This window comes from Athene noctua, chromosome 15 (assembly GCF_965140245.1).
Source record: "Athene noctua chromosome 15, bAthNoc1.hap1.1, whole genome shotgun sequence".
In the NCBI taxonomy this organism is placed as follows: domain Eukaryota; kingdom Metazoa; phylum Chordata; class Aves; order Strigiformes; family Strigidae; genus Athene; species Athene noctua.
In genome coordinates this window covers 5,787,013-5,814,406 of record NC_134051.1, presented here as the reverse complement: position 1 = coordinate 5,814,406, position 27,394 = coordinate 5,787,013, and the positions used below count along the sequence as shown (strand labels likewise).

The 27,394-nt window shown below is 40.0% G+C and overlaps 1 protein-coding gene across 3 annotated transcripts in view; it reads left to right on the top strand.

Moving 5' to 3' along the window:
* The first annotated feature begins 211 nt into the window (after window positions 1–211).
* EPN2 (epsin 2) overlaps window positions 212–27,394 on the top strand; it is a 46,794-nt gene continuing 19,611 nt past the window's right edge. For all 3 annotated transcript variants that reach the window (XM_074918809.1, XM_074918810.1, XM_074918807.1), the window contains exons 1-2: window positions 212–353; window positions 21,725–22,498. In XM_074918809.1, coding sequence (XP_074774910.1) covers window positions 21,904–22,498 — 595 coding nt within the window. In that variant the 5' untranslated portion in view covers window positions 212–353; window positions 21,725–21,903. The remainder of the gene's footprint in view (window positions 354–21,724; window positions 22,499–27,394) is intronic.

Genomic DNA, 27,394 nt, shown 5'->3' with positions numbered 1-27,394 from the left:
CCCTGCTCGGCCGAGGGGGCGGCGGGCCGCCATGGCCGGCGGAGGCCGCGCTGGCGGGTGAGGAGGGAGGGGACGGACAGCGCTGCCCGGGCGGAGGCCGAGGCCGCCATGTCCCCCCCGTCCCCCCCCCGCCCTTCAGCCTCGCCGCGCCCGGGCCGGGGACGCGCCTCGGGGCCGCGCGCGGCCGGTTCCGCCTCCTCCTCCCCCCCCCCGGCCGCCGCCATGTTGGATGGTGCGAGTGGGTGTCAAACCGAGCCAGAGGCGGCGGCGGCCGCCGGGCACCGGGACACCCCCCTCCGCGCCTCCCGCGGCCCCTTCCCTGCCTCTGCCGCACCCCCCGCACGCAGCGCCAGGTCAGTCCGGGAGCCGCGGGGTGCGGGAGGCCGGGGGACGGACGGACGGACGGCGGCGGAAGAGCCTCCCCCCGCCTTTCCCCTCAGCCGCGGGGTGCGGGGTGGGCGCGGGAAGGGCCCCCCGGGGGGCTCCGGGCCTCCCCGGGAGGGAGGGAACGGGCCCATCGGCTGGTTGCGGGGCGGGGGCGACGGTTGATGGGCCCCCGGGGCAGGCGGGGTGGGGGGCGCCGGGTGTGTGTGGGGGGGACCGGGGGACACACGGCGGGGCAGCCCCGGCGGGGGGCCGGGGTGGCCTTTGTTGTCGCCGTTGGGTGGGCAGCAACAGTTACTGCCCATCATGGCAGCCCGGCGGCGGGGCCGCGGGAGCAGGGAGCGCGCCTCCGGGACCCGCCGGGTCGGTGCTGCCGGGGGGGGACTCGATCGCCCCCAGCCCTTTCGCCTCCCGGGGTGCGGGCTCCGTCCCGCTCAGGGCCCGGCAGCCGCCGGAAGGGTTTTCGCCGCCAGCCTCCGGCCGAAAGTTTGGGCCTGGCTTCACGGGCCGGCCGCGTCCCTGGGAGCCACCTGGGCCGGGGCTGGGGGGGGCTGGCGGCGGCCTGCCCCGGCGGGGGGGGCGGGTGGTTCCGGTGGCCGCCACCTCGCCTCTGCGTTATTAACCTTAATTGTGGTGCTGTGGGATCGCTTTTATTTTTGCAGTCGTTTGGAAGATGTGTAGTAGTCCTTAAAATTATTTTTTTAGGGTTTGTTTTTCATATATATATATATTTCTCAGTCTTTCTGCAGTACCTTTGATGCTACAGCTTGGTTTTGGGTAGTCAGTGTGCTGCATTGTATCATAAGCATTACTGTTGTTGTGAAGTATATTGAAACAAGAATTATCGCAGGCAAGCCACAATGGAAGTTTCCCATTTTAAAGCCATAAGGCATATTGATAACGTTTGGTCTCAGTTTGATTTGGCCAAAGGGTACGTAATGCTTCCCCCCTCCCCCTTCTTAAGTATGGTGTCATCACTGATCTGGAAAGCTAAGTTATATTTTAAATTTACATGAATTAGACACTTTTCTTTTTCTTAATCTACTAAGAAAATACCCCGAATTATATACATATACACACATTTTCAACCGGAGGCCTAAAATACTTGTTTGGATTGTTAAGGTGTGTTGCGGATGTTAGGGACCGTAGAGGCTGACTTTAGGAGCTTAAAATGCAAATCAGGCCACAAGATTAAGTTTTATTATGCTCTCCACTGAAATACATGTTTTATGGTAATATGGAACTCTTGCATAATTCCAGTGTGTTGCTGTGTTTTGTGCTAGACAAGGTCATAGAAAATTGGATTGTTAGGGTGTAAAATACGGGATGTTAGAATGCTTTTGATTAAAAGTATAAATATATTGTAGTGGTATCTTTAGCAAAATACAGCCTATTTAGGAGGTACTTCTAAATATATTTGTCTTGGCCGATTCTTGGATCCGTTATTTTCGAGCAAACTCATATATAGGGTTTTATTGTGAAGAATCAAAACTTGATAAATTTTCTTTTATAAACCCAAAGTAATGGCAAACTAGCTAGACAGAATTTCAAAGATAATCTTCCATATATTAAATATTTAACTACGTTATCAGAAATTATCAAGTACAAACTAACCATGAGTATGCATTCCTGAAGACGAATTCTGATAAGGCTGAATTGGCTGCAAGTTACACTTCAGGAAGTTTGACTTACAAGCCCTGATTGTAACTTCCTTGATGCCATAAAGTAACTATGCGACATCATCCTGGTGTGACCATGGTTCTATGTGGTAGTACTTGAGTTTCACATGTGCTGACAAGTGAAAATTAGTATCTGCCTTTAAGAAATGGAATATAATGAAATATTAACATGATGGACCTCTCTCTTTAGAAGGAATAATTGACCGGTTCCCTAGGTAGGAGCTAAATAGAGTTGGATAATATTTGAGCAAAAGAAGGCCTATCTGCAAGTTACCTGGTGGTCCTGTCCTGATAGGAGAAGAGAAACCTGAGACCTGGCTGCCGGGTAGCCTGGATGGTAATGTGCATGTTGTTTTTCATGTCCATTATTCCTACAGTCATTTTTAATGAATAGTTGACAAACATCTGATGTCCAGCGCAAGCAGTTCTGTATAATGCAATGAGCATAAATGAATTCAGCTTGTACTGACCGCATCATTATTTACATAACTGGTTAATCATGCTAATTTTGTTCCAGCTGTCAGCCATTTGATTGCTTTAAAACTCGAAGCTTTTAAGAAGCCTCAAATCTTGGATCACTGCTATGAAATGCTGAAGGCCTAATTTGTTACTTCATAAAAATGCTGATAGTCTTTCTTGATACAGAAATTGGTGTTTTGTTTTTGTGTTTAGGGTTTTTTTAGAGAGGAATCATTAAATGATCATCTTGTTTTAGGAGAAATACATTACAGAGTAGTTACGATATTCATGATCTTGCTTTTCTTAGGTCTCGTACATAGGATGGGGAAATGGCTATTGGTTTTGCTTGCTCTAGAAGAATATAAGTTACTCTAAAATCTTTATTTAATGACTGGTACTCAGGAAGCAACTTTCCAGTCTTCCAGTGCCTTATTTGCAGAGCGCTAAATTGTCTCTTGGGATCTTGCTAATAGAAAATGAAAGGTGCCTGGTTTGTATGAATGTCTGTAATGTTCTTTTTCCACTTCACCTTGCTCTGATCTGTGCAGGGAAAGTATTGAAACGTACTAGTATCCTGCTGTCTTAAGTGCTTCAAAGAACAGCAGGTTTGGGGTTTTTTGTGTATTTCAGTAGCCTGGCTGCTCATTAAGAAGGCATGAGACACCATGGAGTAGAACAACATGTATGCTGTCCTCTAGAATGAAACCTGCTAGGTCTAATTGTAGGTCTGCTGACATTGGCAGACTTCAGTTTGGTTACATACTGGTTATGTGCTGAATAGTAGGCCATAAAATGTCCCAGAATTAATCAGTTGAGGTGGCTGTTACAGGATTGCTTTCCTGTTCTGTGGGGGGAAAAAAATTGAGAATGTTTGTACGTCAGAATAAGTGAATTCAGAGACCGTAAGCGTCAGGATGGATCTAGAACTAGGTGGTTGTGGTTGTTGCCGTTGAACCTCTCGGGTGGTGCAGGAGGTAGAAAGCTACAGAAAAGCTGTGAATGCTTCTTTATCATTTTGCAAATAACAGTTTTGTCTTTGGTTTTCAAATTTGGGACTTGGTTCATTTTATATCAATGCTCCAAACTATCAAGAAGAGGCAAAATAGTTGGATCAGAGACTTCTGAGGTGTACTTTTTAGGCAACTAGAGGTTGTAGGCAGTTTTTAAGGAAAGAGTAGCTTCAATTACTGAAATTGAGTTCATTCAAACTGTAGTATGTAAGTTCAGAGTTACCACAAGTTAAATACATGTGAATATCTAATAGTGGAGTTTGTATGATCAATTATACTGATTAGAAAAGTAGTTTAAAAGTGTTTTGTGTTTTTGAATTCCAGTTGTCACTGGCAACTGGAGAGGTTTACCAGAATTTGGTTTGTAATTCACTATTGTGCATTTTTATATGGAAATATTACTTTGAATCACTATGCTTAGTGAAATGCTTTCCTTCTGTATAGATAATTTTTAGCTCTTCTTTTTTGGTGTTGTTACAAAAACTGAACTTAAAAATTGATCTCGGAACCAATACTCTGTACTGCGTTAATTGTTAATAGTGCCCATATCTGTTTTCATGTCACCCAGGGTTGTTAACATAAATGCCTCTAACTGGAGCTTTGATTCAAGGTCACACATGGTCTGTTCACACTGCCTGTGCCTTGGCTTGCATGCCCACTTGAAAAAGCCAGCTCTTTCCAGGTGGGGAGACACGAGTCTGGGGCAGAGGATTGCTCAGTCGTGAGCAGGTCCCCACCGGCAGAGTGAGTGCAGCTGGCTCCAGCAGCCCGGCTGGGTAAAACCAGTCCCAGCCCAGAACCGAGTACCGCTCTGCGTTGGAGGCTCCCCTTATCTAAGTTTTATGGTGGAGGTGACTGGGTAAAGTTTTAAAGAATCTCAAACACAGTATGTTTTCTTGTCCTGATGCATACAGTTTCTTTTCAAGTAATGATTCTCCTTCCACGCTTAGACAGCTCAGGGAGCTCTACTCCTCAAGTAATGAGTTAAAATTTTTGCATGAGACCTCTGCAGTTTTCTTCCACATCATTGACTGCTCCTGTCTTTCCTCCAAGTGCTGTTTTATTAATTTTGTCTACAGTTGTTGAGTCTTCCGTAATGTAACTGTATAAAAAATAGTCAGTGTACAAGACATGAGAAGTAGAATAGTTTTGGAGTGTGACACTGGCAGGAGAACTATTGCATGCGGTCTGCTTCTGTAGGCAAGGTACAAACCTGTCTTTTGTCTTTTAGACTTCTCTCTATCTCCTCCTACTTTCTTGCCTTCATAATTACCTTGTACTTTGCACATGCATACATCTGTTTTAGTGCTTATTTGAATAGCAGTCCAGGTTCATCTCTGGTCAGGTCATATACATGTTTCCTATGGCACGGATTTGGTCACCTTTAGACCCAGTATGTTGTGGATGTTCTTTTTCAACAGAAATCACTGTTCTTAATCCCTTGCAGTAAAATGCTAATCTGTGAATCACCTGCTTTTTTTATGCTTATAGTGCAGCACTCAATGAACAATATTTTTACAAATTAGAGTACTTTTTTTTTTTTTTAAAGTTCAGAGCTGTTTAGTAGTTTAAAAACATTCCAGACACCTTACCTAGAGATGTTTTATGTCCATCCTTCAAGATGGAAATCGGAAGACTCACTTGCCTTGTTTGTTTTTCAGTGTAGCAGTAGTTATACTCATGGCCAATTTTGGGGCCTGCCATTCTGGAAGTGGGGGTCATTCTGGGGGCCATGGCTAAAATGCCACATCTGTTTCTCTGAAGAAATTCAACAGCCAGACACTGATTTAATCTCTCTGCAGTACAATCTTATAGAGACTTTCCTGCAGTTCTGAAGATGTCACTAACATAATGTCTTCTCAAAGTGGTAGTTTTCATTATTTAAAAGTAGAAACTCAAGCAGAGCGAGCTCTGTACTTATGTTTGGTGGGTCTGTTCTCTTTGGTTGAGTTTTGCCACTCAGAAATGCTGCAGTATACGTTGTACTCACGCTGGTTAAAAATGTCACTGTGGATGACAAAGGTGCTAATGATGTCAGGGATGTTCTTTTAAATTTTTTTCTTTACCTGCTTTGAAATAATATTAATTTCTAGACTTAACATCAGTTTTGTAGTTTCTGAACCTTTACAAGGGCAATGGTCTCTTCATAGCTTTGCTAGAACAAAGACATTTTAAGAATCTTAATAGAGAATCGTATAATCTTATTACAACTGCTCCTGACTGTTTAAATCACTTCCTTGTACTTAAATAACAATCTGTCACCAGCTTTTTCATGATTGTAGTTTTTGTCAGATGCAATTTATCCCCCTCTGTGTTTTTGTTATAATTTTTTTTCCTTCTAATTGTGCAACCCTTAGGTTGGCAAGCAATTTCTTTCTCAAATAGTTCTTCTGACTTCATTGGGACTAATCACGTGAGTAATTGCTCACTGGTGTAAGGGTTGTACAGTTCACAAATAAGACCTTTGCAGGACCTCATGGACAAAACCCACTAAAATAACTGATATATACAGTTCTGATATTCCTTAGGGAAAGGCAAACCAAAGTATTTTTAAAGATAGCTTCCTCCCATGAGACACAGGCACAACAGACTCCCTCAAACGTGTTTCCTTGTAGGTAGGAAATCTGTTTCCAAGTGGCTAGTTGTCTGTTGCTAATTGGGTGAACAGGTCCCAAGCAGCATTTTAGTTTTGTCATTCTCCTGATTTTTATAAAATTTTTTTTTTTTTTTTAGTAGTGAGGATTTCTTTGGCCAAATCTGTTGACCCAATTGCTGCTGCAGCTGCCTTTCTACTATCTGTCAGCTCTGTTTGGACAGGGATGAAGTTTGTGACAACAGCAGTAAGGCATAGATGTTTGACCTAACCCTGTGAAATCAGCCAAAATTTAAGATCATTAATTAATCCTTATCCTTCAGTTCTAAATGGAACTATTTTAACACGTCTGCCTGTTCTCTGATGGATGGTCAAGCAGAATGTACTCTGTCACGTGGTATATGTAAAGGAAAGCACTTCAATTATTATTTGAAAAACAGAACTTTAATGCTTTTAATTATTCAGTTAGTTAATTAATCAGTGAAACACCCTACCATTTTGTGACATTGCTGGAATGTGGCTAGTAATGTCAGTTTAGAGAGAGATCTGAATCATGTGTTACCAGCAGTATTCAGATCCAGGGAAGATCTGGTAACTCTTTAAAATGCCCTTGGCCAGGTATTTTATCATTTGATAAAAACCTCTTTCTGTAATGACCATTTGAAAGCATAAGACTTGCATCTGTTCTGTTACCTAATGAAATATTTGCCTTCTGAGCCCGTACTGGTTTATTGCATGGTTTTATGATTGCTTCTTGTAATGCTATGCTTCTCGCAGTGATTTTTTTTAAAAAAAATTTTTTTTTAAGGGCTTGGAATGTTTATTACTGACAAGAAGTGTTACTATTTTTTTGCTGCTGTTGTTGAGCAGAGTTCATTAAGTTAAACTTTTGTCTACCAGTTTAGGGAGAGTGTTTCTCAGAAAGTAAAGATAATGCCTGCGTTGGAATGTTTTTAGATAAACAGCCTAGATGACAACAAGTGCTTTTCTTAGGAGTATGCAAATCAGAAATCAATATTTGGTTTTGTAATTGTAGTTTTTGAGAATCTCTACAACTTTATTGTGTATATTTTTAAAGCAAAAATTTCTACATGCTACTCAGAACTACAGGAAGACTGTCATTGTACCAGACTATAATTAAACAGCCCATTTTTTTTTTATACTTCTTCAGCAAAGTAACTGCTTTCTGAAGATTTTATAGGATTGGTACCTGGGTGACTTCTCTGAAAGCTATTTGTGTTTATATGTTTACTGGTTCTCTTGGGAAGATTTAATAAGTAAAATATAGGAATGTTTATAATTGGTTTTATTTGGCTTTCAGAATTCTTAGATTTTAGACAAGCTGAAGAATAAAAGCTTGTGTGACAACAAAATCACTTTTAAACTGGTTTATTGCAGAGAAGCACTGAGGTGTATCATCAAAGGATGTGAGGGTTTTTTTAGTCTGCAAAACTGCTTAAGTATTGCATTTAAAATTAACAAATCGCTGACCCCTTTGTGAAACACTGAGACAGACTGAAATGTCTGGCTTTTTTTTACGTTTGACTACCTAGTGAATAATCTCCTTTTGCCTAGCCTGCTGGTTTAAGCACGCTGAATAGTATAATTGACATTTTGGTGTCTATCTGCCAACTAATAGTGTCTGCATATATTTAATTTCACAATACAAACATATGATGCCTCCAAGAAAGTATTTACATCGGCTTTAAAAGACAGAGTGCGTTGTATAACTTGAAGGTGTGTAATACTGGCGAGTGCTCTACGTGGTGGGAGCTCTCTGCTTGCATTGCAGGCTGCTGAAATGTTGAAGAGGTGAAGAATAGCAGGATAGTTTTGTAGGTTGTCTTCATGATACTGTTTTTAATATGCTTTATGAGGGGTTTTCTATTTATGCAGTTTATGAGCTAGATCAAGCAAAATATATAAGCCGTACTTTGAACGTGTGAGAGATCTGTTGATCTGGGACTGGTCATTGACTTACAGTCGATGCCGAACACGGCACGTAGTTTTTTAGTACTGTTAGTTTTCCAGGTGTAAATGCAAGAAACATGCTTGAACATCCTGAATGCAGAAATATTTTTGTTATGTGCATGCCAGCACAAAATCGTGTCTGGATGCCTTGGGACAGAGCCAGATTTTTAATCCCTTTTTTTTTTTTTCCTGTGGTCAGCTTGGATAGTGTATATAATACTATAGTGCCTTTTCCTGTCCCTGGAAGTCCTGATTTTTAGTTTTTTCTTAAGAAGGGATTTCTTTTCCTTACTCAGATGAAAAATAAACTTTAAAGGAAGAGGAAAGTCTGTGTTTGTTTTGCTTGTTTTATGCTTTATAGAAAGACTTGAAATATGTTCTCAAAACTTTGTCTCTTTTGTCTCACAAATTCAAAGCTTAGAAATTGAGCAGCAGAAGGTGAGTAGGGGTCTTGAGGCAGGGAGAGTAAAAGAGGGAGAAATGTGCTGGTGTGAGTTGCCTTGGTAGTCGCACAGCATGCTCACGGTGGAACTTTTACTAGGTAGCAGAAATGGCAAATTCCATAGATGTGTGTGCCTGTGTAAATGCACGTATATATAAACTGGAGCTTTAGCTGACGAAATTTACTATGGTAATGCCCTTGTTATAGACAAAGCTTTACAATTAAAACCACATTTGAGTGCTTATCAAACGTGTGAAACGGATGTGTCTTTAAATGCCATGAGGCTTGTTCTTCCCTCAAGCTCATCAAAACTCCTATTTTAACTGTTTTAATAAAATATGGTGACTTTTCTATTTTCTCCTTTCATGGAAAGAGTAAAAGAGAATTAAGCCCCGCCTTCTGCTTACATGCTAAACAGATGCAAATAAAAGCCCCCTCCCTCTTGGTTGCATCCTCTCTCCTCATGGGTTTCTACATTGTTTTGATTAAAGTGTTTCTGTTGCCAACTCCCAGCCCAGAGGGCAGGTGAGAGGAAAAAAAATCCCTGATTACAGCTCAGTGATTAACATATCTTTTTGAGTTTTTAATGTCATCATTTTGCAGAAAACAAAGTTCCAGCAGCTTCACAGAGTATAGGGTTGTCAGAAAGGCAAACATCAAAGTGGAAAGAAAAGAGGAGTTTATTTAAAATATAGTAGAAAGACTTAAAACGTTCGTGCTAACCTATGAGAGCTATTAAAAATTAAAAAAAGCCTTTGAAGCTAAGCATTAAAGATTTAATAGTATTAATTGAATTAAGCCGTGGGAGTTAAGGATATGTAGACACATGTGTAAGTGTATGTATTCTAAGACATTATCTATATTAAGGAAGCTAAGGTATTGAGAGTAGAATTAATTGCACTTGGCTTATAAAGGCTACCTTAACAAAAACCTTTTTATTCTTGGACTTAATTAGAGTAGATACCATTATAACTGAAAGTGTAAACAAAAGTGTAGTGTGCTTACTATCATTTTAAAACTACAGTGAAGCAGTGAAGGCCCGACTTTGCATACCTGAACAAGGCAAAACAAACAAACTAGTTTCTGATCTACACCTTAAGGATAATTTTGCTTCTTTGTTTTACTAAGTCTGATTTTTTTTTTTTAAGAATAAATGCCTTTTCCTTGCACTGTTATGAAAACAATAACAGTACCATCGTACTCCATATTATGATATCTTCCCTCCCCTTTTACCCTGTGATACTTTACCTGTAGTCCCAGCTACAGGTGCGGACTTTTTTTGGTAGTTTACACTTTCATGTTCGTTCATAATGTATTTTCTCTTAAGACTGACTGATTTTGGTAGTTTTTAGCTTTTATTATGTTTAGAACTTCTGAGTGTTAGGAAGACTTCTTGCTGAAGGAAGATGAAGCTCCCTCCATAGCTTTGTAAATAGATAAGAAAGAAAAAATCGGAGTCAAGTCTGTGGCACTGTAATAATGTGAATTTTTGGTTTTTTTTTTTTTTTTTTTTTTTTTCTTTGCAAATTGAAAACTTAAGACTTAAGGTATTCAACCTGGACATTAACAAGCAAGGAAAAAACAGGTCCTTATGTCCTTTGCAGAAAAATGATCAATGAGAGCTTCTTGCAAGTGTGCAGGTGGCTTGGCTGAGGAAGATGATGTCCAGAGGGGAGATATTATTTGGTTGGCATGCAAATACTGGTGTGTAGAGACACCACCAACCTCATCAAGAGGGATAACAAAATTGAGGGTGATCTTAATACATTCATTTTTCCTCCTTCAGGAAGATGGTTGCTGACAGGGTAAGGCGGGTTGTTTGAGCTCTTCTTGCTGCAAGTGTAGTTACTAAATGATTCAGCATGATACTGTACCCACGCGTTTTAGCAATATTGATGAATCCGTTACCCTTCTGTTAGCGGGTGGATGTTAATGGGCTAGAATTTCTTCTGTGCATTTGGACTAGATGGAATGCTCTTGAAAAAAGATTAGAAAATGGAGTGGGTTTGGTTTTAAGTCACTTTCTTATTCTGTTTATAAATCTGAAGAGAGAGAACGGTTTTAATGACTTGCATTAAAACAGTGGTTAAAAGAATGCTCAACAGTGCAGGGATACCAGGCAGCTATGAGGTACAGATAGTAGTAGTACTACACAAGGGATTTACTTGCATCTCTTTTTCACATGTCCCAAGATATAGTCAGCTGCTTCAGAAATATCAGTGGCTTGAGTTTTGGATTACACATGGTAGGTATTGTCTTCTAGATAGGGACTCCACAGGATATATATGGAGCCCCCAGGACATGTACAGAGTTGCTGGTTAGAGAGTATCAAAGCTGAGAGGGTATAACATGTTCTCTGCAAGAGCTGACTGGAAGAAAATGACCTTTAATAATGGAACAGGCACAGATGCTTTTGAGTAACAAGTCTTTGTCATCCTCTTTGCGAAGAGCAAGCTAACCTCCCACTCAAATAATTTTCCGTCTAAATATCCAGAATAGATAAGAGAGTAGGTAGAATATTACTGCTGAAGGATAGATTTGGAAAACTTAAGGAATTGTTACAATGGCAGCTGAAAATTTCTGTATATCTGCATGGGAGAATGTGGGATTCACTGGCATCTTCAAGCCTTTTTTTTTTTTTTTTTCTTATGCCACAAAAATCAACAATAATAAAGCAAAACAATAACAAATTTTTGCATTTGTGAATAGGGGCGATTCTTATTAGTGCCTGAATGAAGGAATTAAAAAGTTAAAACTTTTGTAATAAGGAAAAATCCTTTTATCAAATGCGCTGATATTTTGTTTGGTCTTTTAGCGATTCACTTCCATCAAAGATGAGTTTAAGAATATAGCTCAAAATCAGGAACTGAAGTAGATTTAAGTGTCTAGCAGTATTTTTGAGTGCTGCTTCATGGCAAGCATAACCTGGTCTAAATCCAGGCAGCTGGTGGCAGGGTGGTTGTGTAGCCAGAGGAGAGGGCACATACTTTCTGCCCAGCAGAGTTCCTTTGGATGGAATTGCTTTTCCTGCCAAGGTGGTGAGTCTAGGTACGTTAGCTCTGTTAGGGAGAGGGAAACAGGTAGGGTTGTTCAGAAAAGATTTTGGAAACTGTGGGCTGTGTACAATGTGAAAAGAGCAAAGATACTGAGGAGTAAGAGGGAAAGCTGAACAGGAAGTGTTGCAGGACAGATAGCTAAAATCAGGGTGTGAAAAGGGTGGGGCCAAGATTTTAAGATGTTAGCCAATTTTGAATGAATAGAGGACCAAATTTCTTTCTTTTCTGTGGCTGTCTTCAACGTGAAACAAAATGAATGTGTTACTGTTATTAGCAGATGGGTAGTAAAAGGCAATTTCCCAGAAAACCCACTGTTTGCAGTTTTTGCCCTGTTATCTGCTGAAAGCAAGCCTTAAATCTAAACCATCATCTTTAACTTTACCACCAATTGGAGCTTTCAAGGTGCAGCTTTACATTTTGTCCTGTGAAATGTAACTGTAGATTGCTGTTGAAATGAATGTTACTTTCCTTATTTGTGGTGTACTTTAAAGTAATTAGAGTGACCTTGGGATTAATTGGTTTGGTGACCTGATCTGTCAGAAACCCCAGCTATCCATCTCCCCCTCGCCTCCCCTGGTTTGTCAGATCAGCTCGCTGAACCGACTCTATCTCGAGATCTGGTGTGTGATGGCAGAGCAGGTAGGAGCAGGGCACTGCCTTCAGTAGCAGCTCTCAGCCAGCTGAGAATAAAGTGTAATGTGAAGCCACATCCTCAGTTCTTCTCTGAGCCTGAGTGCTGAATGGTAAAGGCTAGTGCAACCCCCCTGGTTTTTGGCCAAAACGTTCCTCCAGAGGGGTGCATAGAGGATTTTAGGATACATGTTTACTGCTTTAGAATTTTATAGCAACTTAATTAGTAATGAGCATACAGCTGCATGGAGCTTAATTTCTGAGGGTTAAAGTAACCTTACATTAATTTTTACCAGTTGTGATAGTTGAATTAAGAGCATGTGTTGACTTTTCAAGATGAGCGTGCAACTGTGGTGGCTATAAGTGACAGCACTTGAAGTTTTATGCCTTGAACGGGCATCGATGGACATAGGTACGACATTAAATCAGTCTCCCTTTTCTTTACAGGCTTCTAGTTTGTGCTAGCAGCCAGTACACTTAATTTAAACTGAAGAAAATAGTAGTGTTTTGGATGCATGGACAGATACAGATCTTGCACTGTTCCTTGAACAATCCTATTCATTAGAAATTCACATCATAAAGTAAAAGTATTAATTAGTCTTTCAGCTTCTACCAGTAGTAACATGGGGAGTTAAACTTTTTTTTCCCCCTAATTTTTGTTATGATGAGCATTTGCCTTTGGCCTACTGAATTTATTAATGTGGTTTCATGTCTGTGGTGTGTAGGTGGATAGGAGAAACTGCACATGGTCACGTCTGCTTCATAATAATAAAGTGCAAACTGAATTTAGCTAATGGAATCATTGGGTAATTATAAGTAGCAGGTACCTTCCAAAAATATCAAGTCTGATGCATGAGCACAGATACATCTGAATATAGTAGTTCTTTTCACCTTTTAATTTTTAAAATTGCAATTGTATAAGAAAACAGTGCGGCTTAAGAATATAGCTAACATTTTGTGGTCTTGTAACCTTTAGGTTGTATTATTTACAGTTCCTCCTGTGTTCAAGCTGATCTGTCAGGGCCCTGAGCTGTTGGGAGAGGAGATACAGTGGCTTCCCTTTGGCAAGTGCCTGTCACCCAGTAAGCAGCCTAAGCGACAAGGCTGGACTTTTCTAATTAGTCCTCTGGTAGGAATATCAGTATATTCCTCCCTTCCGAAATGAAAATATGGAAGGAGAGAAGTGTCTCCTGCTGCTTATAATTTAATTGAAAATGCTACTCAAATATACCTGGTGCACTGGATTTATTTCAGATTGTTTCCCTTTTGTTAAGGCACACATTGGGTGTTTGTTTTATTTTTTTTCTTACTCTATTTGTGAGAATAAAAGACCAAGTGCCTTCATTCAAGTAGGTAGTCCCCAGAGAAGAAATTCCTTTTGAGAGTTTGGGTAGGTATTTTCACTTCCATGTTGGATTCATTTGCATTTAGAATTTCTGGTTCAGTGCGCAATGGCTTGACCTTACGCCGTTTTGTAATTCTGAATACTCTGTTATTCATTACACACCCGGTACTTGCTGTATTACTAGTGAAAAATAAACAGATCTGCCATGTAAAATGCAGGTAGTACTGTTGATGACACTTGACCCAGTCATAGAAGGAGGAATGTGTTATTTTTAAAGAGATGTTGTCAAAGCTTGTAATCCTAAAATTAGATCTCCAGTGTAGGTTGGATTTGGGTCGTTTGCTGTGATCTGCATGGCTCTTACAGAGCCTGTCCCCTTTCGCAGCACTTCAGAGCATATTTGCAGCTGCTTCCCACGCTGTCAATAATTCCAGCTGCCTTACAGGCCTCAAAGTCAAATGTAACTGAATGTCAAAGCACTAGCAACTCTGGCTTGGTGAGTCTCCGAAGTAAAGTGGCCACGTAGTGCTGCCGTGTAGGCTGCAAGATGAAAGTTAGATTTCTGCTCCTTGCCACCCCCCCCTTTCTGTAGACTTTGTGAGTAACGAGATAAGCTTTTCATTGAGCTCAAATCCTGCCCTGGTAATTTAAGTAGACATGTGGTAAGAAAAGGTGTTATAGAGAAAGCTTAAACAAATTTGTGTCTCTAAATCTGTTTTACGGCTAAATGGCCATACAAGCTGGAGTTAGCTTTTCCTCTGCGAGTCTGAGGCATGACTGTAAAATCTGTGTAGAAGCTAACCTTGGGTTCATGAATATGCATAAATTTGAAGGAGAATTATCTTTCAGCATTAACTCTTTAAATAAAGAAATAATTTGGCCACCTGCTGTCTGTGAAAGCTGACCTTGTTCTCTCATTTGTAAAAGAGAGTGGAAAGCTTCCAAAACTTTTAATTTTGAACCATTTCCTCTTCTCAGAAATTACACTGAGGAGACAAGCATTTAAGCTGTGAAAAATGGAAATTAAACCTTTCTTCTGGAGTTAACCCTGTTCTTCAAGCCATTTGCCGATGTGTATTTGTAACTCATTTCCTAAATAATTTTGAAGGTTGAGGAAGGGCATTGATGGTAATTTCAGTGTTTTCATTTTACTGTTTTACTCACATGAATTGCTGTTTTCTCTGCCGTACAATACCAAGAGAGAGCTAATAAGTGTGCTGCTTGTTGGCTTTTATGTATAGTGCCAAGCTTCTTCGCTTCTCTTAGTACTCTTCTCCAAGTGACCACAACGTACAGTTGCCCCCCTTCCTGTTTGGTTTTGGGAACAATGTTTGTATTGCAGTAGGATATTATACTGTAGGCAGGATAATGATATCCTCTGGTCATCCAGTTGTTCTGTAAGAATTAATTATGAATAAGGGAAAAAAATGTGGAAGAAAATAAACTAAGTTTGAAAATTTCTCTAGCAGTGTTGGATATAAGAAAAATATCATTTGTTCTGGATTTTTGTATTACTGAATTTTAAAGAAAGGCTTGTGCTAAGTTTTTTTCTGTTAAAGATTTCTGATTCCTGCTTGTGGAACATGAGACTTTCTAAAAGCACAGTGGGTTTGGATTTGTAAACTTAATGAGCTACCACAAGAAAACTAGGATTTAAATTTACAGTTTCAGACAATGGGAATCCTTTTTCTTTGTTATAAATAGAAGATGATTTATTGTTAGGATTGGGGTTGTGTTTGCGTGTGTGCTTTTTGCTCTGTGCAGGTGTGGTGTCCATGTCTGTCTGTCTGGGTGAACTTCTTCCTTAGTCAGCATCTGGCAACACTTTCCTCTTAGCCTCATTCTTTGCAGACTGGCTCTCCAGGCCCTGGGTTCTCCAATTTATTCTGGAATACAGGTCCCTGAAGATCGCCTGCCTCTGTCATTCCACCCTGATGGCAAGGAGAGCAGATCTCTAGCTGTCTGTTTGTATTCACAGCTTAGGGGTAAGGCACACGCTTTGGCTTTACAACATGTTGGAACTTCTCCTAGCAGCTGCTTCAGCACGTCTTGGGCAGGAGAGGCTCTTGGTGGCTCTTTTAAGGCTCCTTTGAAATTATAGTGGGATGTAAATATCTCAGCTGGTGCCGTTCAGATCCCTTGATGGGCTTTCATAATCGAGAGCCGCTCAGCAGCATGGCTGTCCTGCAATAGCCCGTAGCCCACCGATGCCCCCAACTGTTGCCGTGTTTTGGTCTCTTGGTTGACACACAGCTGTTGAGGACTGTCCTGTGACCTGAATAAAGGAACCTGCTTGAGCTGTTGGAGTGTGTTGTCTAGTGATGACCAGAAAAATATCTTTCTGTAATTGCAGTATGAATCTTTGGATGAAAAATTGTAGTTATCTTTTCGTGTAGTTCATGAAAGGGGGGATATTTCTGTGTAAATGAAGATGTCTGTAGAGACTGCCTCGATCCCAGAACGACTGGATTAATAACTTTTCAAAAATTCACTTTTTATGTTACATTAAATGTCTAATATATGTTGTCTATAATACTCTTAAAATTTTATGCAAATTTCTGGTGAACTTCTAATGTTTAGTGTTAATTTTCACACTTTTTGTGGCCCACTTGGTATTAAAGGCTTTTCCATATATTTCCAGTCCATACTTAGCTGAACTATGTATATATTTACCTTCAGGCTTGATACAAAGAGCATTTTATCAGTGCAGACAAACCCTGGTTTGAGTTTTACATTCCAGAGATCTGAATGGATTCTGCTGAAAGCCTGTATATAGGTGGATTTATATGGCTGTTTCTTTGAACTAAGTTTATTAAGGACTTTGTGGCTTGGCCTCATTTCTGTGTTAGTCTTAGCAAATTAAAGATAGTTTCCTCCTGTAGATTTCATTTACTGAATTCAATCGAGAGAGCTGTTGAGTTCAGTCAAGAATTCCTTCTGTCTGCACATTGTATATAGGAAAGCACCATGTGAATTCATTGGGATTATTTGTGTCATTAAACTATTGGAATAGGAAAAAGGAAACGGGGCATTCCCCTCCAGGTTACCCTTGATAGCCCAGGTGAGCTTTACCTTCTTGTCTCCAGAATTGTATCTTCCCTTTTCTATCTATTTAAAGGTGACAAGCTACTTATAAAACATAGAAGATGGCTTGTAGAGCCAAGGAAGAGAAAATGAGGAAGGCTCACCTAAACTGAGCAAGACTACCAACCCCCTCTTCCCCTCTGTTTAACCTTTTAAAGAAATCTGTTCAAGCTGATAGACCTTTTCCTGTTGTTAGCAAGGAATAGCAGCTTTAATCAACTAGTCTTACTTTTTGCTTTCTTTGCAACTGTACTGTTAAAAATACAAACTCAGATTTTTGCTGAAGTTGCAAGTGCATTGTACTTCCTTGTGGTTTGTTGTGAGAAGTTAATTCACTGAGGTCTCTGGAAAAAAAAAAGTAAACTTTCTATGTAAGTATTTGATCGTAGGTTAAAAATGGTTTCTCACTTTTATGCAGTAGGGATATTTGGCTTTTTGATCTCTTTAATCATAAAATAGGCTGTTATGGTGCTCCGAGACCTGTAGTAATCAAGTAAAATGCTTTCTTTGTGTGGTGTGGAAGCAGAGAGTTTGTAAAGCAGATACTGAAAGGTATACAGAGTTCTCAGTGAGCATTGCTGCTCCTGCCAAAATAGTTATCTCGAATATTGGTACAGCTACATGGCGGGGGGGGGGGAATAAAAAGTCAGTCATCATTCTACTCCAGTCATCCTTTGCATTTTAATAGAGTAAAATGAATTTTAGAATAAATTGTCTTCAGTGAGTTAAAAGTAGAACAGGATTAGAAAAACATGTCTTTCCATCAAGAAAAGGGAAAATAGATGTTAATGGGATTCTCATTAAATGTCTTTGTTTTCATGAATCAAAGATGCGGAGGTAAAGAATTGTGCCAGCATTAGTGGATTGATGATTTTCTAGTCTATTACAGAACAACAAGTGAAATGTTTTAGTTTTCTGGAAGAGTGAAAAATGCTCATTTCACTTAATTGAATGTGTTCTCTTCTTGAAATGCTTGCTTTACGTTTGCTTTTCCAGACTTATTCTCTGCTAGTAGCCTTCTTCGGAAGCTTCCCCTAGCAAAGCTTCCAGGTTGGGGAATAGGGCTGCCATAAACTGGGACGTCTGCACATGTATGTACTCCAAGCTCACTTGTTTTGGGGTGTAGCTTTGTTGGTAATTCAGCTAATAAATCCTAAGCATTTCCCAAATGCAGGATTCTTTCCAAACCATTTCTGTGCTTGGTGAGGCTATAATTTTTATTCTGCTTCTTGCCCTGCTTTACAGCAAAACCATGAATATTTTTGCTTCATTTAGCTACAGCCTATCTGGAGAGCACAGCAGGGCTTTGGGTCCTGCCCTTGTTCGTTTGGTTTCTTCTCTGAAACCAGGTGCACAGGTTCATAGTGCATCTGGTGTAGTTGGGCAATAATGAAGTCTCTTCACTTTCTGGTGCTGTTTTTCAGAGCTTGACAGTTTTATGTTGTGTTTAATCAGCTCCTTCAAAAAGTGAGGCCAGGGTTGGATTGTTCTTATTCTTCTCACAGTTTGCCTTGTAGCAGAGCTTGTGACTGTCGCAGTGCAGCCTGGTCACTTCACTAATGTGACAGAATACAAACCAGTGCTAAAAAGCAAATTTTCTATGAGATCTTAAGTTGATTAGTTTTACTGTGCTGCTGTGTCATTGCTAGATTTGATGCAAGAGAGAGAAGTGGTTGGAGGGTTGGGAGGCCACTGGGTTTGGTGCTGGCTAACAATTAGATTGGGATAGCATGTGAAATTGCACCCGATTGTCCATGTGCCTGCTTATGTTGTGATGATGATTCACTCTTTAGGTATTTATTTCACTGGCCAGAGTTGGTGGTGTTTAGGACTCGTAGGTGTTCCCATGTGTTGTAAAATTTACCTTTGCAAATATCGTGTGTGGTGTTAAAGTGATTTTTTTCAGAAGCTTGTGAAGTTGTAACAAGTAATAAAACAAACTGCTCTTTTTCTTTAGTTGGGGAGGTACACATAGGTGAGGCATTTGCCTGTACAGTGTACTTTTAAAAATATTTTGGTCAGGCCTCTCATCCCTGGCCCTTAAAGAAACTCTCATAAGACAAGAATGTTTTTCATAGATTTACAGGGGTTAAAAGACAGGAAACAGGGTTAGGAGTAAATGGTTGGTTCTCACAGTGAAGGGTTATTCCCAAAGATCAGTGCTCTCGCAAATACTCCCTCTTCCAGATTGTTTCTAAATAATAAGGTGGCCAAAGTGAACCAAATTAGTCGAATTTGAAATGAATCTTCAAAGGAAGGCAGAAAGATTGAGATCTGCAGAGTGATAAAATGGCAGATAAAATAGCCTCAGTGCATTTGCATGGGGAGAAGAAAGGACCCTGGTTTCATGTGCATGAGTAGAGGCACAACTACCAAAAAGTAAAGACACTTCTGGAAAGTATTTGATGAAGAATGGGAAATCTAAGCAGTAAATGACTATGTTGTGATAATAACTTTTGTTACTACCAAATCTGAAATGTAGAGTGCTTGGAACTGCGTATGTCTCATGAAATGGAAGTGTACTCAGTGCACAGAAAGACATCAGGGGTGATTGGAGATATGGAGCGGCTTCTAAATAGAGGGCTTGAATTTTCAGGAGAATCCTCAGTTCAGGAGGAGATGGTTAATGCCTGTAAAATCGTGACTGACGTGAAGAAGCTGATGTCGACTTATTCTATCTTAAAAACCATGTTCCCTGTCTACAGCTTGGCAAACAAATGCCCAAGGTTAAAATAAGCTGAAGTACTTGTTTGTGTAGTGTGGTCACTGCACTGATGTTTACATGCTTGCTGAGGGTGAAATGGGAAGTAAAAGTGGCTTCAAAAAAGGGTTGGTAGAGACACAGTGTGCCCCTTGCTCCACAGCAGGTTACATCTACGATGCCTAAGCTGCTGATAATATAAGGCAAGGGAATATATATGTTCTTTTCTCATACCCATTGTGTGAGGATTTGTGTCTGAGGATGTTGGGCTTGGTGGACTTTTTATCCAGCTGGTTTAGAAGTTTCATAGTTCTCATGTTTTTGATTTTTCATGTTACTTACTGCTTTTCTGTGTGGGTGACAAGCTCAGTCCTCACAGGGGGGTTTAAAGTCTTCTGTCTGGGATCCATATTATCAGTATAGTTCTGTTCATGATTAGGCTGGCACTTGTAACCTCTTCTGGCTTCAGTTTTACCAGCTAAAGAACTTACTGCCTGCAGCCTGCTCTTAGTTGTTGGTGATCATCTTTCTACCAGATGCTGCCATCTCCTTGGATAACTTATTTCAGCTTTGTCTGTGAACTTGCCCTAATCCATTATTGACAAAAAGAAATGGTTTAGGTTAAGTAAGATGGGTGTGTGTGTTGTGGTGGTGGTTCTTTGTTTTGGTCTATTTTGGTTTTTTTTTAATTGGTGCCTCACTGTTTGAGAGCAATGCATTAGAGAGTGATCACAAGGGCAAGTGAGCCAACAGGTTTGGACAATTAAATTCTGAAGCAGCAATCATGAGCACCTGGGAATGTTTATATAGGATCAGCCTTTTCAAATTCTGCGTTTATAATGCAGAAACCTGTAAATGGCCTGGGAGAAGAGATGCCCCTTTTTATTCCTGTTGCAACTAGTTATCTGACAAAAGATCAACATTCTCCTACAGCTGGTTTTAAATACTGGGGAGAACACCAGGATGATTGCAGTTTACCTGAAGTTTAGTCTCGATCTCATTTAATTTTCCATGATGTCATAATAGTTTTTTATTCTGCCAAACCTTTAGTGTAACAAGATAAAATACCAGTAACTTCTGTGGTAGTTTAACTTGCCCAGAATGGTTTTCTAGGAAGGGCATATGCCTTTATGCTAAGAAAGTCATAGAGCTGCATGCTGTCCAAGTTGACACTTAATTCTGCTTTCATTCTAAATGGCACTGTAGTAATTTGAAGAATGATAACTATGTTAGGCTTGACATCTGTGCTTTACTTCTCTCCAGTGTCTTTTTGTAAGTGATGCTGTTGCTTCTTCGGAGTGTTTGGAGAAACATTTTTAGAAGACATCTTGAATGTGCAATCTCTATTAATGTGGCAAGTTCCGTTACAGAATCAGTGCTTAGTGTTCATGCAACTGGTGAATATCAAAGACGATTTTGTGTTAATGTAATAGCAAAATCTGCCAGTTCACTCAAGTAATGTATTCTAAAGCTTAATAGGCCTCTGTTTACTTGAAACAGTGACCTTAAATAAATAACTGAAACAGCTTTCCAGCTCTAGAGCTTGTCCTTGGGTTTTCTTGCCCAGTCAGTTTGCTTTTACAATTCCATTTTCATATAATTAAAAATTCTTCAGTGCTGTGTGAAAGGCACACAAAACTGAAACTGTGGATCTGGTGAGTGTTGTCAAATGCACAAAGTAAATGCATCTGGAAAAAAAAATTCCCCTCTAATCTGCTTAACAATAAAGGTCACCTTGAGTTGGAGTGCATCATCCTGGTGCTCAGTTCTCTTCCTGAGGCCTCAACAGAATGCAGAGCACTGTTTAAGATCTCTGCTCTGAAATCGGGTGTTCTTTAAACTTACCTGAGGTTTCAGAAATAGCTTGGTTGATTTTTAGGAAGTTTGCTTATTCTCTCAGTACGCTGATTCCTACATCGATGGTAGCAGGCTGCAGTTGTCAACTCTTAAGAGGGAAGCTAATGGCTGCCAAGTGTGGAATTTCTAACGTAGTTTCATCTCAGCTCTGCAAGGTAGCATTGTAACTTCTGTAATTAAAAATTCTAGGTAGGTCTTACCTTGCTGGAAACAAAATCCATAAGTTGTTTCTTGGACTTTGTTCCTGTTTTGTTTTTAAAATTTTTCATTTGCATCAACATGGATATCTTCTTGCTTTTGCCTTGTTCAGCAGTTCAGGTTTTTAATCTTCAGTGTTTAATATTGCTTGTGAGAAGAGCAAGTTGTTTTCAAAGTCCGATGCCCTGAAGAAATTCAGGGACAAAATTCATGAGTTACACTTTCGAGAAATTTTTCTAGAGTTATGTAGATTTCTTTCCATGAAGGAATAATTAAAGACACAACTGACGTGCTTTGTTTTCTTTCCTTACTCAGGTCATGATTTTCATTTTCTCGTGTCATTCTCTTGAAGAGAGGAAATGATTGTAGTGGAACGTGTTGCAAATAAGCCACTGATACGGAGCCTTCGCAGTTCAGAAACGTTCATAGAAGAGCAAATATAGCCCTTTTTTGTTTGTGTTCTGGAATCTGTCTTGTTAAAAAGGGAAATAAAAATGACGACTTCGTCTATTAGACGGCAGATGAAGAACATTGTGAACAATTATTCAGAGGCCGAAATAAAAGTTCGAGAAGCGACCTCAAATGACCCCTGGGGTCCCTCCAGTTCATTAATGACTGAAATAGCAGATCTGACTTACAATGTTGTGGCCTTTTCTGAAATTATGAGCATGATCTGGAAACGACTGAATGACCATGGCAAGAACTGGCGACACGTATACAAGGCCCTTACTCTGTTAGATTACCTGATTAAAACTGGTTCTGAGAGAGTGGCACAGCAGTGTAAAGAGAATATTTTTGCTATCCAGACATTGAAAGATTTTCAGTATATTGATCGAGACGGTAAAGACCAGGGCATCAATGTGAGGGAGAAATCCAAGCAGCTGGTGTCTCTTCTGAAGGATGATGAGCGACTCAAGACAGAGAGGGCCCAAGCTCTGAAGACCAAAGAACGCATGGCTCAGGTGGCCACTGGAGTGGGCAGTAATCAGATCACCTTTGGCCGAGGCTCCAGTCAGCCAAACCTATCCACCAGCTACTCTGAACAAGAATATGGAAAGTCTGGAGGATCCCCGGCATCTTACCATGGCTGTAAGTACAAGGAAACACACATAAAAGAAGTTATCTTTCTTTTCTTTTGAGAGATTTTGTATTCTGATTTACTGTTAGATGCGGGAGTAAATGGTGCCTGCTAGGAGGATTAATACTCTGACTGCGACGGCTGCGTCTTTGTAGGCCTGCTCTGACATACTAATGTCTCTTCGAATGGCTGGTTAAATGCTTGTTTTGGAGAGGATGTGTGCACTGACGTAAATCAATTTAAAAAGCAGTTGTTTACTGTCGATTCCCAAAGGTAGCATTGTCAAGCTGCTTTTGTGAACACGTTCCAGTGTTTGATGTGATAGGGCCCCCAGCCTCAGTAGGGAAATTGTGAATGTGGGTGGGTTTTTTTTGTTTCTAGTTTTAAAAGGAGTACTTAAAAATTTGTTGTGTTGAGTTCTTTTTGTTAAGTATAATTCAGGAAAAAATTAGAAATGCAGAGTATTTCCTGCATCATTTTGCTACTTTCTTTATGTTGCTGCTATTTCACTTTGGGAAGAGTATTAGTATTTTATTTCCTTTATTACTTGCTCAGCAGTTCTTAGAGTAGTGGTGCTTTGAATATGTCTGTGTTTAAATATTTATACTATCAGCATTTGTTATGCAAGTATCAGTACTAAATACTGTATTTCATTCTTAAAAAAATAATACAATGGTGTGGGAAGAATGGATTCTTTATACCACTGCTTGGGGAACTCCCTGTCATGTTAGGGAGAGGCCTGATTTGGCACTAAATCCTTCTTACTCTAAGTAATGATCTGATGAAAGCTGCTTTGGCTGGAATGTCAGTGGTTGTGGTCTAATTCTGAAGGAAAATCTTTTCTTTAAATGAATGTGTATAGTGTGTGGAGGACTGTAACTGAGCCAGTGTGATGAATCGATTGAGCACCAGTTTTAAGAATCTTAAGTTTGTCATGTCCTGTGTCCCAACGCGCTTCTCAAATTATAAATACGTGAATGTTGTCAGTACCCCTGACATGTACAGACATTTTCTGTGGAAGGCAGTAGGAGGTAGCAGGACAAAACAAGCTAGGATGAAGAAAATCTCTGTCCATTTAAAGCTATGGAGAAGAGCAGGAAAATTTTTTTTTTTTTTTGAAAGGAAACATTTTTAGGATGCAGGGTTCAAAAGAAAGTGCATGAAGGTTTCCAGGTATGAGATTTTTGTCTCTTAATTAGCAGTGGAATAACAAGCATCATAGTTTTTCTCTTAATAACCATACTTGAGCATTGATTCAGTGTGAATTTTTAAAGAACAACCTGTATATTGCTATCACAACAATAACAGTTTTTCTTTTAAGGTCTGTAGATCTCTGTCAACTACAACAAGAATTCTTAATTTAGGAGATAGCTTGAAATATTGTTGGTTTTAACTGACATTGATTGACTGAAATAATAGACACTAAGGTATGCTGAGCACACCTTCAGTTTGTTCCACAGGGTTATTTCTTCACCAGCTCTTAACTTTAATTAGTGCATGTAACTATTGTTTGTCATGTTAAATGCTACCAGAGGCTTCTATTCCTCACAGCAAGGGTTGAGCAATGCAGGGTGTGTTTCTGAATTGTTGTTCCTTGGACACTTTTAAGAATTTTGATGGGGGACCAGATGTCAAGAAGCGAGTCTGTTTATTCTTTCCGTACAAAGTGTTTGATTTACTCTGATACTCTAATTCGTCTGTGTATTACTTTGTTGTGTAGCTCTATTTGCAGGATTGCTTTTGAGGTAATGATTTCTTAATCTTTTTTTTCCTCCCCACTAAGGATGTACCTAAGAAGCTTTAGAAATCTCAGGCTTTTTTTTTTTTTTGTTCCTTTAGGTTCTTCCTCTGTTGTAGACTCTCCTGGACTTAATTATCTATCAGCAAAAATACAGATGGTTGTTAGTTTTTCTGATCTCTTATCTTTTGAAGTTTTGTTTCTTGTATGGTTTAATTGAGTATAGCAAAGCAAACGAGCACCTTACCAAACAGCTGTGCTACTTGCTTCCAATAATGGAAAACTTTGTGTAGAGGTTTGTCCTTTATCCTAGGAAACGAGGAAGAGTTTCATCAAAATCCAGACATTCAATCTGTTACATAAATGTATGGTTATTCTTGTGCTTTCTAAATTTAATAGAAAATATGCTTTTCATTATTTAAAGTGAAAGAGATTGTACCCATGTTTTCTTTTATTCTGTAACGGTACCCTTCTTTTGTTCTGAAAATATGGATTCAGTAAAATATGTAAAAGGAATTAAGTTATACTTAGCTCCTGGGAAATACTCTTCTTATAACAGTTTTAAGATGCGGTTGCTGTACTGTATATTCTGGTAGAATTGTCTTTCATTCCTCTGAGCCTTTGAAGAGGAGATCAGAGGCATTTAGATTTGCAAACTATAGCATGAGATTTGCTTATTAAAAATGTATATCCACCCTCTTTGCTAAATACTTAGCATCTTGTTAACATTCAAATATAAATAAATTTTGTGAGAGTGTAACAGCCTTTTTACCAACATGGCTAAATGAAATGTTTCACCTCTCAGTGTTTTGGTATTAGTGCATTTTACTTTTGCTCCTTGCTAGATGCTATGGGTGGGGATTGCAGATTTTGAGAATGCATTCCTCTTACTTGAAAAGATGGTATTTGGCTATAAAATCTCCTCAGTTTTGATACTTCTTTGCAGAAGAAAAGAAGCCTGAGCTGGCTGAAAGAGCTTAATATAATAGTTTCTCCAGCACAGATCACTAGGGGAACAAGTAACTTCCAGCGGATAATGTGTCCGGATTGTGCGTGAGGGATCTCTTCCCCCTTCTGTCAGTTACTGAAAGTGCAATATAGGAAAAGTCAATGGACCCTTTTTTGTTCTGTTTCTTCAGAATGTTGAATTAGCTGCACTGTACAGCACTGGCTGTAAACACTGCAATGCACAAACTACTGCACTTCTCTAGCTTCTTAAGCATCTGTGTAGGCTTGTATCTGACAGTGCCTGTAAGAACTGGGTTTTCTATTTGATGCTGAGCCAGAATGTTTTTTGTTGTAGAGTTGCTGGTCTTTGTGTCCCAAGTTTATCCTTTATGACAGAATAAAAGAAGTATCGATAGCCTGTATAGTGTGAGAGAATTCAAGATGGAAAAGGATCTCTTGACTGATGTACCATCATCCCTCACTGCTGCAGGCACAACACAATGGCAAATAAGGATGTTTTCCCCATTTCCGTGAAGATATTTTCATCTCATCTCTAACAGCCCTTCAGAAACTGTGGGAAGTGAAATGGTGAAGCGTGATAGTTTTTAATAAAATCCTTTTCCTCAAAGCTTTGCCTTAATGACTTTGTTGGCCCCGAAGATGTCTGTGCTGTAGAGCTTGTATCATTCTAGGGAGTACATTATGGCATGTGAATATTACTGACTGTTGATGCAAACATTCGTAAAAGTATTAGTATGTTTTTGCTATCTAATCTCATAATCTGTAAATGGAAGCCAGGAGAGATACTGTAAAGCTAAAAGCAAAAATAAAGCTCTTCCCAACCTCCATCTTGTCAAGTATGTTTCTGACATACTGAGGACAATTGGCTATCTTCCAGCTTTAAGCCAGGGGCAATTAATGTTCAGATTGCAAGCGATTCAATATTCCATGACAAAATACCTAAAAGTGTTTTGTTTATTTTGGAAAATGCCTGAATTGTATGGAGTTCCATGAACTCTGATATCAGGTTTTATTTCACATTAAGGGAATGTTCTTGCATGGTGCTGAAACTAAACCTATTGGAGAGAGAAAAGAATATAGGGTCAATATTTTAAACCTTTGGGAGCAGTAGTTCCCCACCCCTCATCTGGCTTTTTGTCTAAATGTTACATTTATGTTAGACTTTAGTCACCCAGTTTTGAAAACTTCAGCCTCTTGTTCCTAGCCTTGTTTCGTCTACAGCTGCCAATGACTGCTTAAATAGGAGTCTGGATTTACAGCTGCACGTGGGAAAATAGGGTGTTCTTAATATAGACCTCTTAAATCTGAACCGTGATGCTGTTTCAAGCCTGGGAGTGCATTTGTTAGAGCTTACTGGTCTTGATAAAGTCTTTCATCTAGTAACTATGTTTTTAAGTATTTTTTCAGCAGGGGCTGACACAGGAATGTTACTTGTTACGCTGGAGTTGTCAGCGTGGCTGAAGTGTAACCCACAGTCACTGCTGTGTGGCAGACTGGTCAGAGTACCTGCAAAATGCTATGCTCGAGCACCTCGGGCCTGCAGAAGCTCTTAGGAGACAGGGCAGGAGTGTAGGGACTTGGGTTACCTTGTTCTATCTCAGCTGTCTTGGGAGGAGGGTTAGTCGTGTAGCCTCTAGCAGACTTACCCAGATTGTCCCAGTTGAGCTGTGGCTGCTGAGGAAGCAGTGTGGTCTGCTGCAGCTCCTTGCAGCTGAGCTGGTTACCGGAGTTGGAAAAATGATGGAAAAATACTCGACCTGGAGGGAAGTGACTGACAAAGCCAATTCCTTGGCATCCCTGCCTCCAGAAGACAGTGTATTTGAATTAGTTTCAACTTCAAAGGATCCCTGGAAAGTGCTGGTCCTCTCCCTGTACTGCCTTCATGTTTTAAAACCAAGTTTACTGAAGCCCCTCTTTTTAGAGGTCCAATGCTATTAGGCCTAAACCAGGACCTATCTGTGTTATTTTGGGTTGTACACGTCCTTTCCTTTGGCCATCTGCTGCCTTTGGTTTGGGTTTGCGCTTAGAACCGTTGGCAGAGCCAAGACTGGTGTGTGTTTTAATGTCCTGATTTCATTTACACAAATGCAGCAGAGTAGGGAACAGCGCAACGTGCTCGGTGTGACCTGATTTTAGAGGAGCACTTTGCCTGGAGGTAGGCCGCTTGGCTGAGAACTCAGATCCATTATACATACAGCCT